The sequence below is a fragment of the Anopheles aquasalis genome, chromosome 3 (genome assembly GCF_943734665.1).
Source record: "Anopheles aquasalis chromosome 3, idAnoAquaMG_Q_19, whole genome shotgun sequence".
NCBI lineage: Eukaryota > Metazoa > Arthropoda > Insecta > Diptera > Culicidae > Anopheles > Anopheles aquasalis.
In genome coordinates this window covers 12,125,001-12,137,500 of record NC_064878.1, presented here as the reverse complement: position 1 = coordinate 12,137,500, position 12,500 = coordinate 12,125,001, and the positions used below count along the sequence as shown (strand labels likewise).

The 12,500-nt window shown below is 51.1% G+C and overlaps 2 protein-coding genes across 12 annotated transcripts in view; both read left to right on the top strand.

Annotated features, from left to right (window-relative positions):
• The window catches only part of LOC126577368 (general transcription factor IIH subunit 1), a 4,634-nt gene extending 3,863 nt beyond the window's left edge, over positions 1–771 (top strand). Inside the window, exon 5 of the mRNA XM_050238930.1 lies at positions 1–771. This exon is cut by the window's left edge and continues 362 nt beyond it. The gene's annotated coding sequence lies outside the window, so the exon portion shown is untranslated.
• Positions 772–971: 200 nt separating this feature from the next.
• The window catches only part of LOC126577367 (uncharacterized), a 33,795-nt gene continuing 22,266 nt past the window's right edge, over positions 972–12,500 (top strand). For 9 of the 11 annotated variants that reach the window (XM_050238922.1, XM_050238921.1, XM_050238929.1 and 6 more), the window contains exons 1-2: positions 1,185–2,590; positions 2,766–3,968. In XM_050238922.1, the coding sequence (XP_050094879.1) occupies positions 3,532–3,968 (437 nt within the window). In that variant the 5' untranslated portion in view covers positions 1,185–2,590; positions 2,766–3,531. The other 2 variants (XM_050238919.1, XM_050238920.1) reach the window with 2 other exon arrangements.

Below are 12,500 nucleotides of genomic sequence, written 5' to 3'. Positions count from 1 at the left end.
TCCCATCGTCGCCGCGTCTGCTTGCCTGCGCTCGGGCTGTCGATAGTAGTTATTTAGGGGCTTAGTTTTTCTTTCTTATACGGCAACCGGTACCTGTTGCTTAGGAAGCTGCTGCACTCTGCTCTACCATCATTACCGGAGCTCTCGAGAGTGTTAAAGAGGGAGGGATAAGTGTGGAAGTGTTGATATCCGTTGCTTTGGAAAATGTAATTTTCGAAGTGTTTCACTGTTTGTTTCGATTCCGTTGAAACGCGTTCTGTTTGATTTTATTTCATTAAAAGAGCAGCAATCCCCAGAGCAAAGGGGCCATCTGCCCGGGGGAATGTCAAGAAAGGCGGATGAATTTTCTCAGATTTTGGGTACCTAGTATTAGAGCGTCCTAGATGCATTTGAGAATTGCAAATGGCAACTATATCAGACTTCCTGTAGAGCCGACCGATAATTTCATATCAAACCTTGCAGAAAACCGCAAATTGTTTCCACCGCTCTGTATCGTGTTCCCTTTCGGGCTTCTTGTTTTGTTCCGCGTTCCGGGTGTTGAATGAACGGCAATCGAATGGAATGGGTTCAGGGAGTGGGTTAGTGTATATCACCAGGGAAGGAGAGGATGAGATTGTCCAATAGAGGAAGCCGTGCTAAATTGGATCACACATGAAATGGATGTTGCAAACAGACTGATCGAGCGAGAAAACTGCCTTTTTGGGGGGAGATAAAATCGAAATGATGGAACTCAATAAACCGGCGCATAATTTGATGCTCCTACTGGAACAACTGTTTCTATGTACCTTTATTAGGATAAACCTGCTCTCTTGCAACTTCAGTCATCGGCGAAATGAAAATTATGAAAATGTCCAGTTTTTTTTCTTCCTCGGCCCTGTGGAAAAGAAAAATACAACATATCACTCGTTGTTCGCCACCAAATGCCGCTCGTTTTGGCACTCTTTTCTACCGGTCCAATCACGAATGGGCCGTGGTTTCTTGGGCCAAACGGCGCTCGGGTAGGGGACGATTTTTTTCGCGGTCTCAAACTTTTCCAGAGTTTTCATCGGCATCGGCGGGATCGAAAAGGTAAAAGTTGCTGCCCAAAGCTGTTAGCTGGTCCTAGTGTTCTCGTTGTGTTTCTGTGCGATTTACGGCTGCTGTTGCTGCCTTTTGTGCGTTGTTTGGTATGTTGGAGAAGGTGGTAGCGGTGGCTGCGGCGGCGGCAGTTGGCGTGTGTGCTCTCGTCCTCTCGTCCTCCCGTTGATGATGATGATGATGGGAATGTTGACAAGAATAAAAAAAATCGAGAGTGAAAAATCGGAGCAAAAATCTGGCGTCGGTCGCTGGTGTTCTTCGGTGTTCCCGTTTTCGGTGCTGCCCCAGGTTTTCGTTCTCGCTTCTTGCCGCCCCGCCGCTTTCACTTTCTCCGCCGCGTAAGGAAGAGACCATCCGCCGACGACCATCGGCCCCGGAGGAATGCTTACAATTTTGGGCTAAATATAAGAGAGACGAGCAGGCCGTGGATAATCCGCGGGATGCTGCTGCTGGTGACCCACCCCGACCTCTGGGTGTTGGTGTTCTCAGCACACCAGCTGGCTGGCTTGCTTGGATGGATGGTGGTGCCGCATTCATCTCGGAGAGACGCGATTGTCTACGGACGACCCCGCCGGCCCTTGTGAATGGTTCTGTGCGAGTGCGTGCATGTGTGCGCTCTTCTGGAGCAGCCGAGGGAGAAAAGTGTTGGAAAATTTAATTTTCACCACCCACCTCTCGGTTCTGCGGTGCGTTAGTGTGTGCGCTATGCGATGAGGAGCTATGCTTGTTCGTCGACGTTCGACGTAAATTCCCGGAGTTGATGATGATGGGCGGTTGGTTCGGTCACCGGAAAAATCATTCACGGTTTATGCTGTGATGCTGTGGCGGGACAGTGCGGGGTGCTGTAGTGTGTAGTGCCTCTGTGCGCGTTCGCAGAGCATTGCCTTTCGGAGCGTGTGAGCGCGTGTATGATTTTACAATTAAAAGACGAGTAGGCGGTGTGTCGCTCCATCCATTCGTCAATCACCAGAGCTCCAGAGAACCTTGAACGCTTCATAAAAGTTGTGCCGTTCCGTTGAGATGTCCGTTAATTGAAAAAGACAAAAAAAACGGAAGCCCCGCCACTGACCTCCATTGCCAGTTCCTTTCCAGTTGATAAGCGGAATGCAAGAAGCGAGAGAAAGTCGCTGGCCAGCAAGGATAACACACATGCCAAATGAGAGAGAGAGAGAGAGCGCTAGCCTCGAAAGTGTCCTGAATCGCGAGCGAGAATCATCTACGACCGACTCCTAGCTCCGACAGAGTCCGGGCAGGATGCGACCATCCCTGGGATCCTTATGGCAACCTTTTTTTTATTGTTGTTGTCCTACCTTCCTTCATCTTCAACCTTACCCGTGGCTAAAGTGCGGTAATGGGAACCGATGTTCAGTGACACCTTTTTCCCATCATTGAACCGAAATCCGGATCATAAATCCGAGTTCGACCGAGAGGGAGAAAATGGCCGGAAGGGGAAGGAGGTACCGTCGCAAACAAAAACCAACAGCTTGAGCATCGTCTGCAAGGGGCGAGAGAAGTATGCTGTGACCCCCGCGGTATAAAGTCATGAACCGTTTTATGATTCATCTGTGAGCTGTTGTGGTCGATGGTCTGGGGACCGTTCTGGATCGCTTTAGGACCCACGTTTATCCATTTTCATCCCTCTCTCTCTCACGCTCTCTCTAATTCTCTCTCATTCTCTCTGTTCACAGCCAGCGCAAGAAGGAGTAAAGGGAAAAACGGGAAAAACGAGTTACATGCAGGACTACTAGATGTATAGTAACCCTGCGAGAGAAGCCTCCTCAGGTGAATGAAATCGAAGCAGCGCTGCAGCAGCAGCTGCGGAATCCGAACGACCGGAGCAAAGCAGGAGGCCTTCTCGAGTGGCCGTGGTGTTGGTGGTCCCCATCGAAGCGGCAGCAGCAGCAATCGAAGCAATCACATCGCCACCGCAACATCGCTGTTGGGAGGTGGTGCGCTTGCGGATCAAAGTAACGCTCGCCACCGACAGAAGCAGATTGTGTAGTGCTCTCGTGCGAGGTGCGCGTGTGTGGAGCTGTGCGCCGGAACACCGGAAAATATGGCCTGTGGAAGTGCTGCAGACGGTGGTGTGCTTTCTATCGTCTCATCGTTGCCCCCTGCCGTACGCGGGCCGATCCGGGTGAAAGTGTGAAAAGCCAGCCTGCCCGGGGAAATCCTCATTCTGGCTGGTGTGCCGTGTGTGTCCATCATTTGCCCTGAAGTGTGCGTGTGCGTGCGTGCGTGCGTGCATGCGTGTGTCTGTTGCAAGAAAGTAGAGCACGCATTGTCCGGTGGTTCCGCCAGTCCTGTCGTGAACTCTGTGTAGGCCAAGTGATTTGCTGGCTCTCGTGTCGCCCTCGTAGGGTCTGTGTGTATAGAGAGTGGTCACTAGAATAGGATATCCCTCCTCCACCCTTTAGTTATCTTCATTCCGGTTGTGTGTGTTGTCCGGCCAGGATGTACAGCTGGGCGCAAAGGATGCATCGGCGAGCGGCGACGCTCGGGAGCGTGGTGACCTCATGTGGTCACCCGGGCGCCCAGTACCTCCACCGGCTGGAAAAGGTGAAATTCGGCGTACCCCTGGAAGAGGTATGCAAGAACGACATCCCCGGACCGCTGCTGGTGCTCATACTGAAGCTGAACAAGGAGGCCCCGTTCCGGAAGGATGTGTTCCGGGCACCCGGCAACCAGAACGCGATGAAGAAGCTGATCCACTTCCTGCAGCAGGGCCGGCTGGTGAACGTGGACAACTACTCCGTCTACACGATCGCGAGCGTACTGAAGAAGTTCTTGCGCAAGCTGCCGGGCGGCGTGTTTGGGCGCGACGGTGAAGCGGAACTGTTCCAGATTGTCGATCTCGACGATGAGCTCGAGCAGCGGGAGAAGATACACAAGTAAGTGGAGCCCGGGTGGGGGGAACGGGGAGTTGATGATGACGCGCCAGCGACCAGCGGACCCTCGAGTGGCGCTTGATGGCTGGAACAACGGACCGAAGGCAGGTGTGATAAGAGTCGCGTGAAACGATGATTAAGAAGCAACTGGCACTGTCCACAGACGACGGGTACGGATGTGAGATAAGAAGGGAACCCAAACATGGCCACACATCAGAGTGGCGGTCGTGGTACGTTACGTGTCATGCTGGACACGCGAAATCGGTGCTAATTGTCTTGTTGTTGATCATAAGATACCGAGCTGTTGGCCCATTTTGAGCATGACGAAATCGAGGACAACAAAACTGATTTGTAATTCCATTTCTTCGCGGTGCACTTTGATGCCTTCTGGATACGAGAAAGAGGGATTGGTCTCGGCAAACTCAATGTTTCTTTTCCCGATGTGTCAACCATCGCAGGTGGCCTTTGAAGTGAGAGACAAAAGCCATGAACATGATATATCCACCTCGGGCACGACGATCATTCTCATCCCGTCCTAATGCTCTTGGTTTTTACCTTTTTAGCTTTCGATCGTTGAGGAGAACAATGAGAGGCTATGCTGGCCAAAGGAGGAGAGAAGAAGCATAAAACGAAACCGTTGCCATCCTTCTTTCTGCTTGTTGTTGGTGCCTACGACAGGCCACAAAATGCCGCCTGCCACGCTGTTAAACGATTGGCAATCGTTTCGTCACGACAGCCGTTGAGGCGGAGGCTCTGGGGCGGGTGGCTATTGCAACACCCACCATCGTCGGGTGCGTTCGTTGCACTTCTTCTTGTCTGAGTACGGGCTGCCGTGTATCAAAGCTGCAGAAGCGCAGCAGCGATCGTGTGCAACATTGGCCCCGGCCAATGCCAAAGGGTTGCTTCACAACGACAGTAACCGCGATTGTTCAGCCTGCTAGGATGACGTTTGGGTTTATGTGTGTTGCTTCATCATCTCACTCCTCTGCTTTGTCACCCCCCGTCTTTGTTGACGAAGATGGGCATCTTTAACCTTTTTGATCGTCTTGATCGAAGACAATGGTATGGGTGCGCTTCTTGTTTTCTGGGTTTCTTTGGGGTAAAACCAGTGAACTCTGAGGGCGCAAAACGAAAACAATCAACAGCCTTCCTACGGGCTGGGCTATGAATCGAAGGCAGCGAGATAAACACCTGTTGCTTAGGCGGGAACGGTGGGGTGTCCCAAGGTTGCGGAATTCAACCCCAGCGCCCACGTTGGGCGAGGGGGGACGATAGCGAACCGTTAATGCGAACTAATGCAGCTAAACTTCCACTTTGATCCACTTTGCACTTTGCCAGTAAGCGTGGCGTGGCGCAGCAGTTTGAAAGTGCTGTTGAGCCCCACGCACATACATCAGACCCTCCCATGTCTAGCCCTCGCGTCCTGCCACAAAGTCTGTTCTATGTGCCGAGTTCTTGGGACACAGCACTTGGCCCTCCCACAGATGCGCTAACGCAATTGAGAGCGAGAGGAATGCATCTAATGAAAAGACACACACGGCTGCAGCATCCTACTGTCAATGGTGGTGGTGCTACTGGCCGCAATGGGGTGGCCGACAAGGCCTTAATTCAATTTTGCTGTGACGTTAGCTTATCGCACCGCGGGAGGAAGAGAAAGAGAAGGGGAAGTAGAGAGCCGGCTAGATTCGGTGTCCACAATGGGCTTTGGAACACTAGCGTTGCATCATGCAGCTGGAAGTCAATGGCCTCGTCGGGGTCGACGGGGAGGCCAGTGAAAGAATGTATGTTTCGGTTCTTGCCTTGCCGCATAACGTGGCCAACTCTTCCCTTTCTTGTGTTGAACGGGAACTACAACTAGGTACGAAAGAGGGGCCGGTGAATGGAGGCCACGGGCTGCTGGGGGTAACGCACGATATGCGCGTTAAACGATAACAGATGTATGTGCACATCGGGGTTCGAGGGCGGGTTCACAAGAAGTGAGTCGTCGCACTAACCAACCGTGCATCGCACAGGAGACCAACCAGTTGCCCCTTCGCATCGAACCTAACCGATGACCCAGTTGGGTGGGAGTCCAGCTCTCCGTGGATGACGATGACAGCACACATACTCCTACTGCTGCGCGGGTTCGTTGAGACATTCGACGTGGATGCTGGAATATGGCGTCACCGGCGTGGTGATTGACGGAGGAGTCGTCGGTACAATCTTGTGCAGCATAACTTCCTCTTCTTCTTCTCTTTAAGCGAGTTCTCCAATTGCCGGGTGCCGTTTTTCCGTCTCGGTTGGGAGTGGGTTATGTCGAGATGGAACTAAAGTAAACTCAGTTATTGAGCTTAGGCCGCAGATGTAGCAACGTTGTCGGTGCCAGTGCCGGACAGTGCCTATATAACCTTGGACGGTAATCACGTTATCATCTTAATCGAATTATCAACCGAGCACTGCACAGCCGACCAGCCAGCCAGCTAGCCAGCTGTTGCCATCTTTTTCGATGTTCATAAAGATGGATGTGGCGGTGAGACCTTCAGCATAAGTTAACCGTCGTCCCGCCCCTTACACTAATCAGTGGTGTATCAGTGGTATGCTGCGTAGTGGTATCTGTCGAGGTCAACAGATATTTCTCACTGACCGATTGTTTGGGCGATTGGTTTCATCTTCAAATGGCATTCAAGAGCGCAATCCTTTGTTCGCTGCCTTAGAGTCTGCCCCTGGTCTGTGTTTAGAGGGGCAGTGGGTTATGATTGCTGGTTTAGGCCGAGTGCGCCATTCTCGAAGGCGCGCAAATCGTTGGTCTCCGCTCCTCGCAATCGCTCCGATGCCGAGTCTCTTGCACATACTCTTGGGAGTCGGTTTAGTAATGTGCCCTGTGCGAGTATGAATTCTAAAAGATTTCTTGCTAAATGCTGGCTAAAAGCAATGCTTCCCATCGACGCCGGTTTGCTACACCAGCAGCTGTTGCTGCGGGGCTGGCGACTGTGCCCGATTCGCTATTCGCCTTCGCCTTTCGCGAACATGAAAAGTGTAGACTTTGTGTGGCCTAAGCTTTTAGTGCGCAATGATCGTTCGGTATGGTTGGTGGAGATGAATGATGAAAGCCACGGTGGGGCGTAACCTAACTCCGATGATTTGAGCTTCGTGACTTCCAGACAATGTTTCGCAATGCAATGGCACGCTGCCCTGTTCTGGAGGGGTGTTATGGGTGCATCAGAGATTTCATTGCAGATAACATTGCTCGTTGTAGTAACGATACAGACAGTCTGCTCAAAGGATCTAGCATGACTACGAGGAAACTAAACGAGATATGGGTCGTCGTCTGCAATGGTTGCGATAAGTTTCAACAGCTGTTAAATGCCACCATCGGGTGCCTCGCAATTCGTCTAGAGTATTTATGAAATTCAATTGAAAGATCAAATGACGACGATCGTTCTTCTAACAGTGCAACTTGCAGCTGCTTCAAGTTCTTCAAAACAGCTAGCACCTACGTGTTTTCTTTTTATGTGTTCACTATCGATCATTCAATGATCATTTGGTGAAGGTAGCCGGTGGTGAATGCGGTCGATTAGTAATGCGTCGCATCACGTCGTACAGTTTGGCTTTCAAAAGTGTCCGGCGCGATTAATTGAGGCGCACGCGTCATCGTTGGGTTATGAATTCTTTTGGGGCGACTTAGAAAATTCCTCTGTCGGATCAGGGAAGACGGACGGACGGATGGACACTCGTTCCATAAAAGGGTCGTGCTCGCACGAACACACATCAATATCCCAACCGATCGCCAGGCAACACAATGGACAATGGAAAGCATTGTTCCAATTTCTCGAACTCGAACTGTCGGTGACTCCCGGTGGGTGGCGGCTTCTTTTGGTTCGCGCATCCGCCGGGCTCGCAACCCCAATCGGGGGATGGTCTACATCCACGGCTATCGCGATGCTCATCATCAAAAAATGCCGCCCCGCACTCTGGCGACGAGCATTAGTTGGCTAATGTGCCAATGACAATGTGTGTGGTCGACAGACCACGGACTTTGAAGAATTCATATTTTTGGCTACCCCCTCCCGGCGGGGCTAATCTGACCGGTATCGTTCCATCTACCCGGTCTGTAACCTTATGGTGTGTTGATACTAATCTTAATGAGCTTCGAATGCTGCTAAATAGCGTCCCTCTCCACGATGCAACACACGTCGAAGTACGTCAACTGGTCCTGTGTGGGACATACAGACAGACAGACAGACAGATGATCGCTAGTTGTTCGCTTCTGTCATCTACCAGAGTGGTTTCGTCATCGTACGTACCGGGCTGGTCGACCAGACCAACTGCCTTAGTTTGCTCGTAAATTGTTGAAATAGTTTCAAGCCTCCCCTGCTGCAGCTTGGCGATGGCGTCGTCGGCTGCAAATGCCCAACCTATGAACCCTGTTGCTGGCAGTCCGATGAGCACTATGGGGCGTGCATGATGCGTGCATGTGCGCGGCCGTCCGTATGTTGCAACGGTCTTGCACCAGTGCCCCGGTCCACTGCAAGCAGCTACGAAGATGAGCTACGATTTCGGTCATTCTGTGGCCCCCTGGCTTCCACGAGAGAGAGAGAGAGAGAGAGAGTGAGAGAGCGAGCGAGAGATTGTGCGGTTAAGATATTTCTATCTGGCAACTACTAGCTTGCTCCGTTGGGCTTGGGCGCGCTCCCAATATAGGCACACCACCACGCGGTCAATGGAGGTGCCGCTCGTCGTACTCCGTCGCCCATTTAAGGGATGACTGTGGGGACATTGCATCGATTTGTCAAACAAGTGTGATAAGTGGTGTTGCCAACGCGCCAGGTACACAGCCGGTCAATCCGGGACTTGTTGGTGCCAAAATTGATGACGTTCGATGGGGCAGTTGAGGTTTTGATTTGCCCAAACAGGCGGCGCGATGATGCCGTGGCGCCGAAACGGCATTTTCACGCCGATATACAACATTCAAATAGCAGACAGTGAAGGGGTGGTGTGGGGTCGGGGGGATCCGTACCGAGTACTGAGTGTGGGTTTGTTTTTTGCGCTATGTCCGATATGTCTGCTGCCAGTGCCAATTGTGGACGGTCAGAGTAGAGCAATCGATATGGATTGGTTTGGCATTTGAGAGAGATGGTTTCGCACGCAGAGACTGATCTGCCATCGGAATTGCGGCCGCAAGATGTCCAAAGGGGTAAAGTAATTCCATGCTAAAGTGATACATTTCCAATGTTTCGTCCATTAACCGAACTGTCGCTGTATATGCACCATTACTCCATCGTGAGCTCGATAAAAAGGAGCTCTTACGTTAAGTCGTACATGTTTTTTATTTTTTTAAGCAGGATTTATTTATTTTTCTCAATGAAATACAAACGTATACCATGGGAACAAAGTTTAGAGGATGTTCTTTTTAAGAACATTTTTCAAAGCATAGCAATATTGGCAAATTAATCCATTTCGAGGTTTTTCGGAAAACTGCCCCACAAAAATCTGAAATAGATAGGGCACGATTTAATATAAAAGCACGCGTTCGCGTGGAAAATGGATGGAAAATCGTGTGGCCGTCACCGTCACCTCTATTTAACCACATCGCCAGCATCATCATCATCATCATCATCATCACCACCATCGACATATCGTGGCAGAGTCTGTACAAGAGCTCGGCACTGGAGCGGACCGTATCGGACGGAGAGAGAGAGAGAGGAAAAGCGAGAGAGAGAGAGTGAGCAAAAGAGAAAGAGTGAGAGGTGCAATGTGGTTGTCCCATATGGTTGCGCCGACGTGGACGCAAACATGGTAGTAAAATTGAACTTAATTAAGAGGTTAATTTTTGGTGTGGCTTTTATGGTCGCGGTTTGCGTCGCGCGACTCGCGACATCCAATTCTCTGTGCGTGCATGTAAGGTGTGGCTGGGGGATGTGGACGATGATGCCGTCAACGACGCGGTTGGGGCGTGCTGGTGGCCCCCGGGAACCGGAACATCCCCAGGTTGATCTGGTTTCGCTGCCAGTTTCGGTTCGCCTTCTGGAGCAATGCAAAGATCCTCGGCGGAAGTTTCAATTCGGATACGAAGGCAAACCATACGGGATGCTGCCGCCAGACACGACGTGGGAGTGACAGTTCCGCACAGTGTGCGGTCGCCGCCACACCTCCTACTCGCCGTTACGGCCACTTTGCGTTATGGCACGGCACTCCTTGCTCCCTCCCTCCGTGGGGGCATGTTACCAATTTTGGGATGATTGGTTGGCCCACTCCAACGTGCTAGTAGCACCAGCAGCACACCTGTTCCGGCTAGTCTGCTCTTGGGTGACATTTGCCATCTGCTGTTGTTCGACACGGTGTGTGCCCAGAAGAAAAGATCAGCACCAGCACCAGCACCAGCACCCAACAGCTTCCCGTATGTAGGATGACGATGATGGACGGATGTTGACATGGTCGCGTCGTCGAGACATGATGTAGATCAACCGTTCACACCGGCGACGGGAGTGATCAGGTTCCGCGATTTCCTTAAAAAAAAAAAGAAATGCTCCCACAGACTCACCCCGTTCAGAATAAGTACTACTCCCCGGGGGGGCCGGAAGTGTTAGAACTCGTCGTGTCGAGTCGATGGATAATGACAGCAATTATTAGCTACTCTCTAGTGCTCTTAACGCAGTGTCCCTTCCTACGCCTCGCTTTGTCAACTCATTCATGCACAGCACTTCATTCTCATTGACACTAGACACTTTGTCTGGTAATTGCTTTGCTCGCTGCTTTCCTCCCCCGAGGGAATAGTCAGCAGTTCACGCTCACGAGGTATGTCTGGTACGGAGCAAAGTGTTCAATTAGAACTGTCCCATTTGCTGCGTTACCGGATCCAGAAGGGCAGTTAGAACATACGGATTGTATGCAGGTGAGAGGTGAAAGTAGATTTCGTGGAATTCGATAATGAATTCAAGGCTGTTGTGTTCCTGTAGCCAGGCACTCCAGGCACTGCTAGGAGCGCATGGGACAATTCATGATAAGACGACAGTCAGCGGTGCTTCAGTTCTCCGGAACCGACATTCTAATGATCTCGGAAGGAAGATTTTAATGGCCTGACTTTAGTGTGTAACTTCAGGAACACAAATCTTCCGCTTCTGTGTTCTGTGTTTTGTCTTGGGTGAGTGGTGTAGGTGGTCTGTCTGGGCTAGTCACGCAAGGGAAGTGCATAATTGACCTCACCGGCCTGCCGTCTCACCAAGTGATCCACGTTACCTCTCTGCGCCAAGTGAAAGTAAGTGAGTGGCCCTGGTAAAGAAACCTCGAGAGACACCAAATTTGACTACCGGACATGAATCCGACGACAACGACGACGGAGGTACGACGTTAATTGAGCGTCACGGAACGCATGGCGGAACGTGACGATTGGTGGTCCACCCGGGCAGTTCATCCCTCTCCCCCCCCCCCCCCCCCCCCCTCACAGAAGGGATGGTACATGCATGATGGCGGCACAATGCTATAATTTAATATTTGATAGCACGTCTACGGTTCCTGGTACGATCGTGTCATCGTGAGATGATGGTGATGCTGTTGCGGATGATGATCCTTCTTCTTCTTGTGGGACACGATCATGGCTGGCGATCATATGAAGTACACGTGAAGGAGAAAGAGAGATGAAACATGAACAACTTTATCATTCGCCATAAAGGCTTCACAGCTGGCCTTTTGTGCCCAATGATGTTAACCTTTCACTTTCCGGACGTAACACACTTAATTGCTATAGTTGGTGTGCATTCAAGGAAGATAAAGGAAATGGAAATCATCGTGTTTTATGGTAATGACCGTAAGGCATTGCACCGAAATGTACTTTGGATTGCAGATGGATATCTCTTCCGTGGTATGCCCAACTATAGAAGGAGATAAATTGCACTGTTTTTTTTTTTTTATTTTTGCATCAAAAGAACAGCATCTTATAAGGTGCTATGCCACGTTGGTATAGTTTCAACGAAGATGTATGTCCAGCGTTTCACCAAAATCGTTCCTTTCAATGACTTCGATCACGTTCTTCTTGACGATAAGAACAGATACATCGTCAACCGCCGCTCCTGCCAGACACCCGGGTAGGAGGCTGCTGAAGTTGAAGGAGAAGTGCGCAGAAGCAAAGCAACGCACCGACGACGACGACGACGACGACGACGACGACGAACAGCCACTTGAGAGAAGGCACACACGATGCTTCGGTTATCTTATCTTATCTTGCAAAAAGAAAAAAAAAATGCGGCGAAAAGGAAAACGAACGTCGAAGGGCAAACGCCGCTGCCGTTGCTGCGGCTGCTGCTGCAACAGGTTTTCAGTTCCTCGGTGAGCGGTTGGGCCCGTGGGACCATCACACACCCCCTGTATATTCCCTGTGATATCATCATCCATCGTCATCACCATCAACGGCTGGGGCCATTGGCTGTAGATATGGTGATGCAAAGGTGTGCACAGGCCGCCGGGGGTGTCGTGTGCCGCTCGCTGTTATCTTGTACCGGTAACCAGGTGAGCCGGAGCCGGATGGACCGGAAGAAACAATTCTTTCCGGTTTGAGTCGAT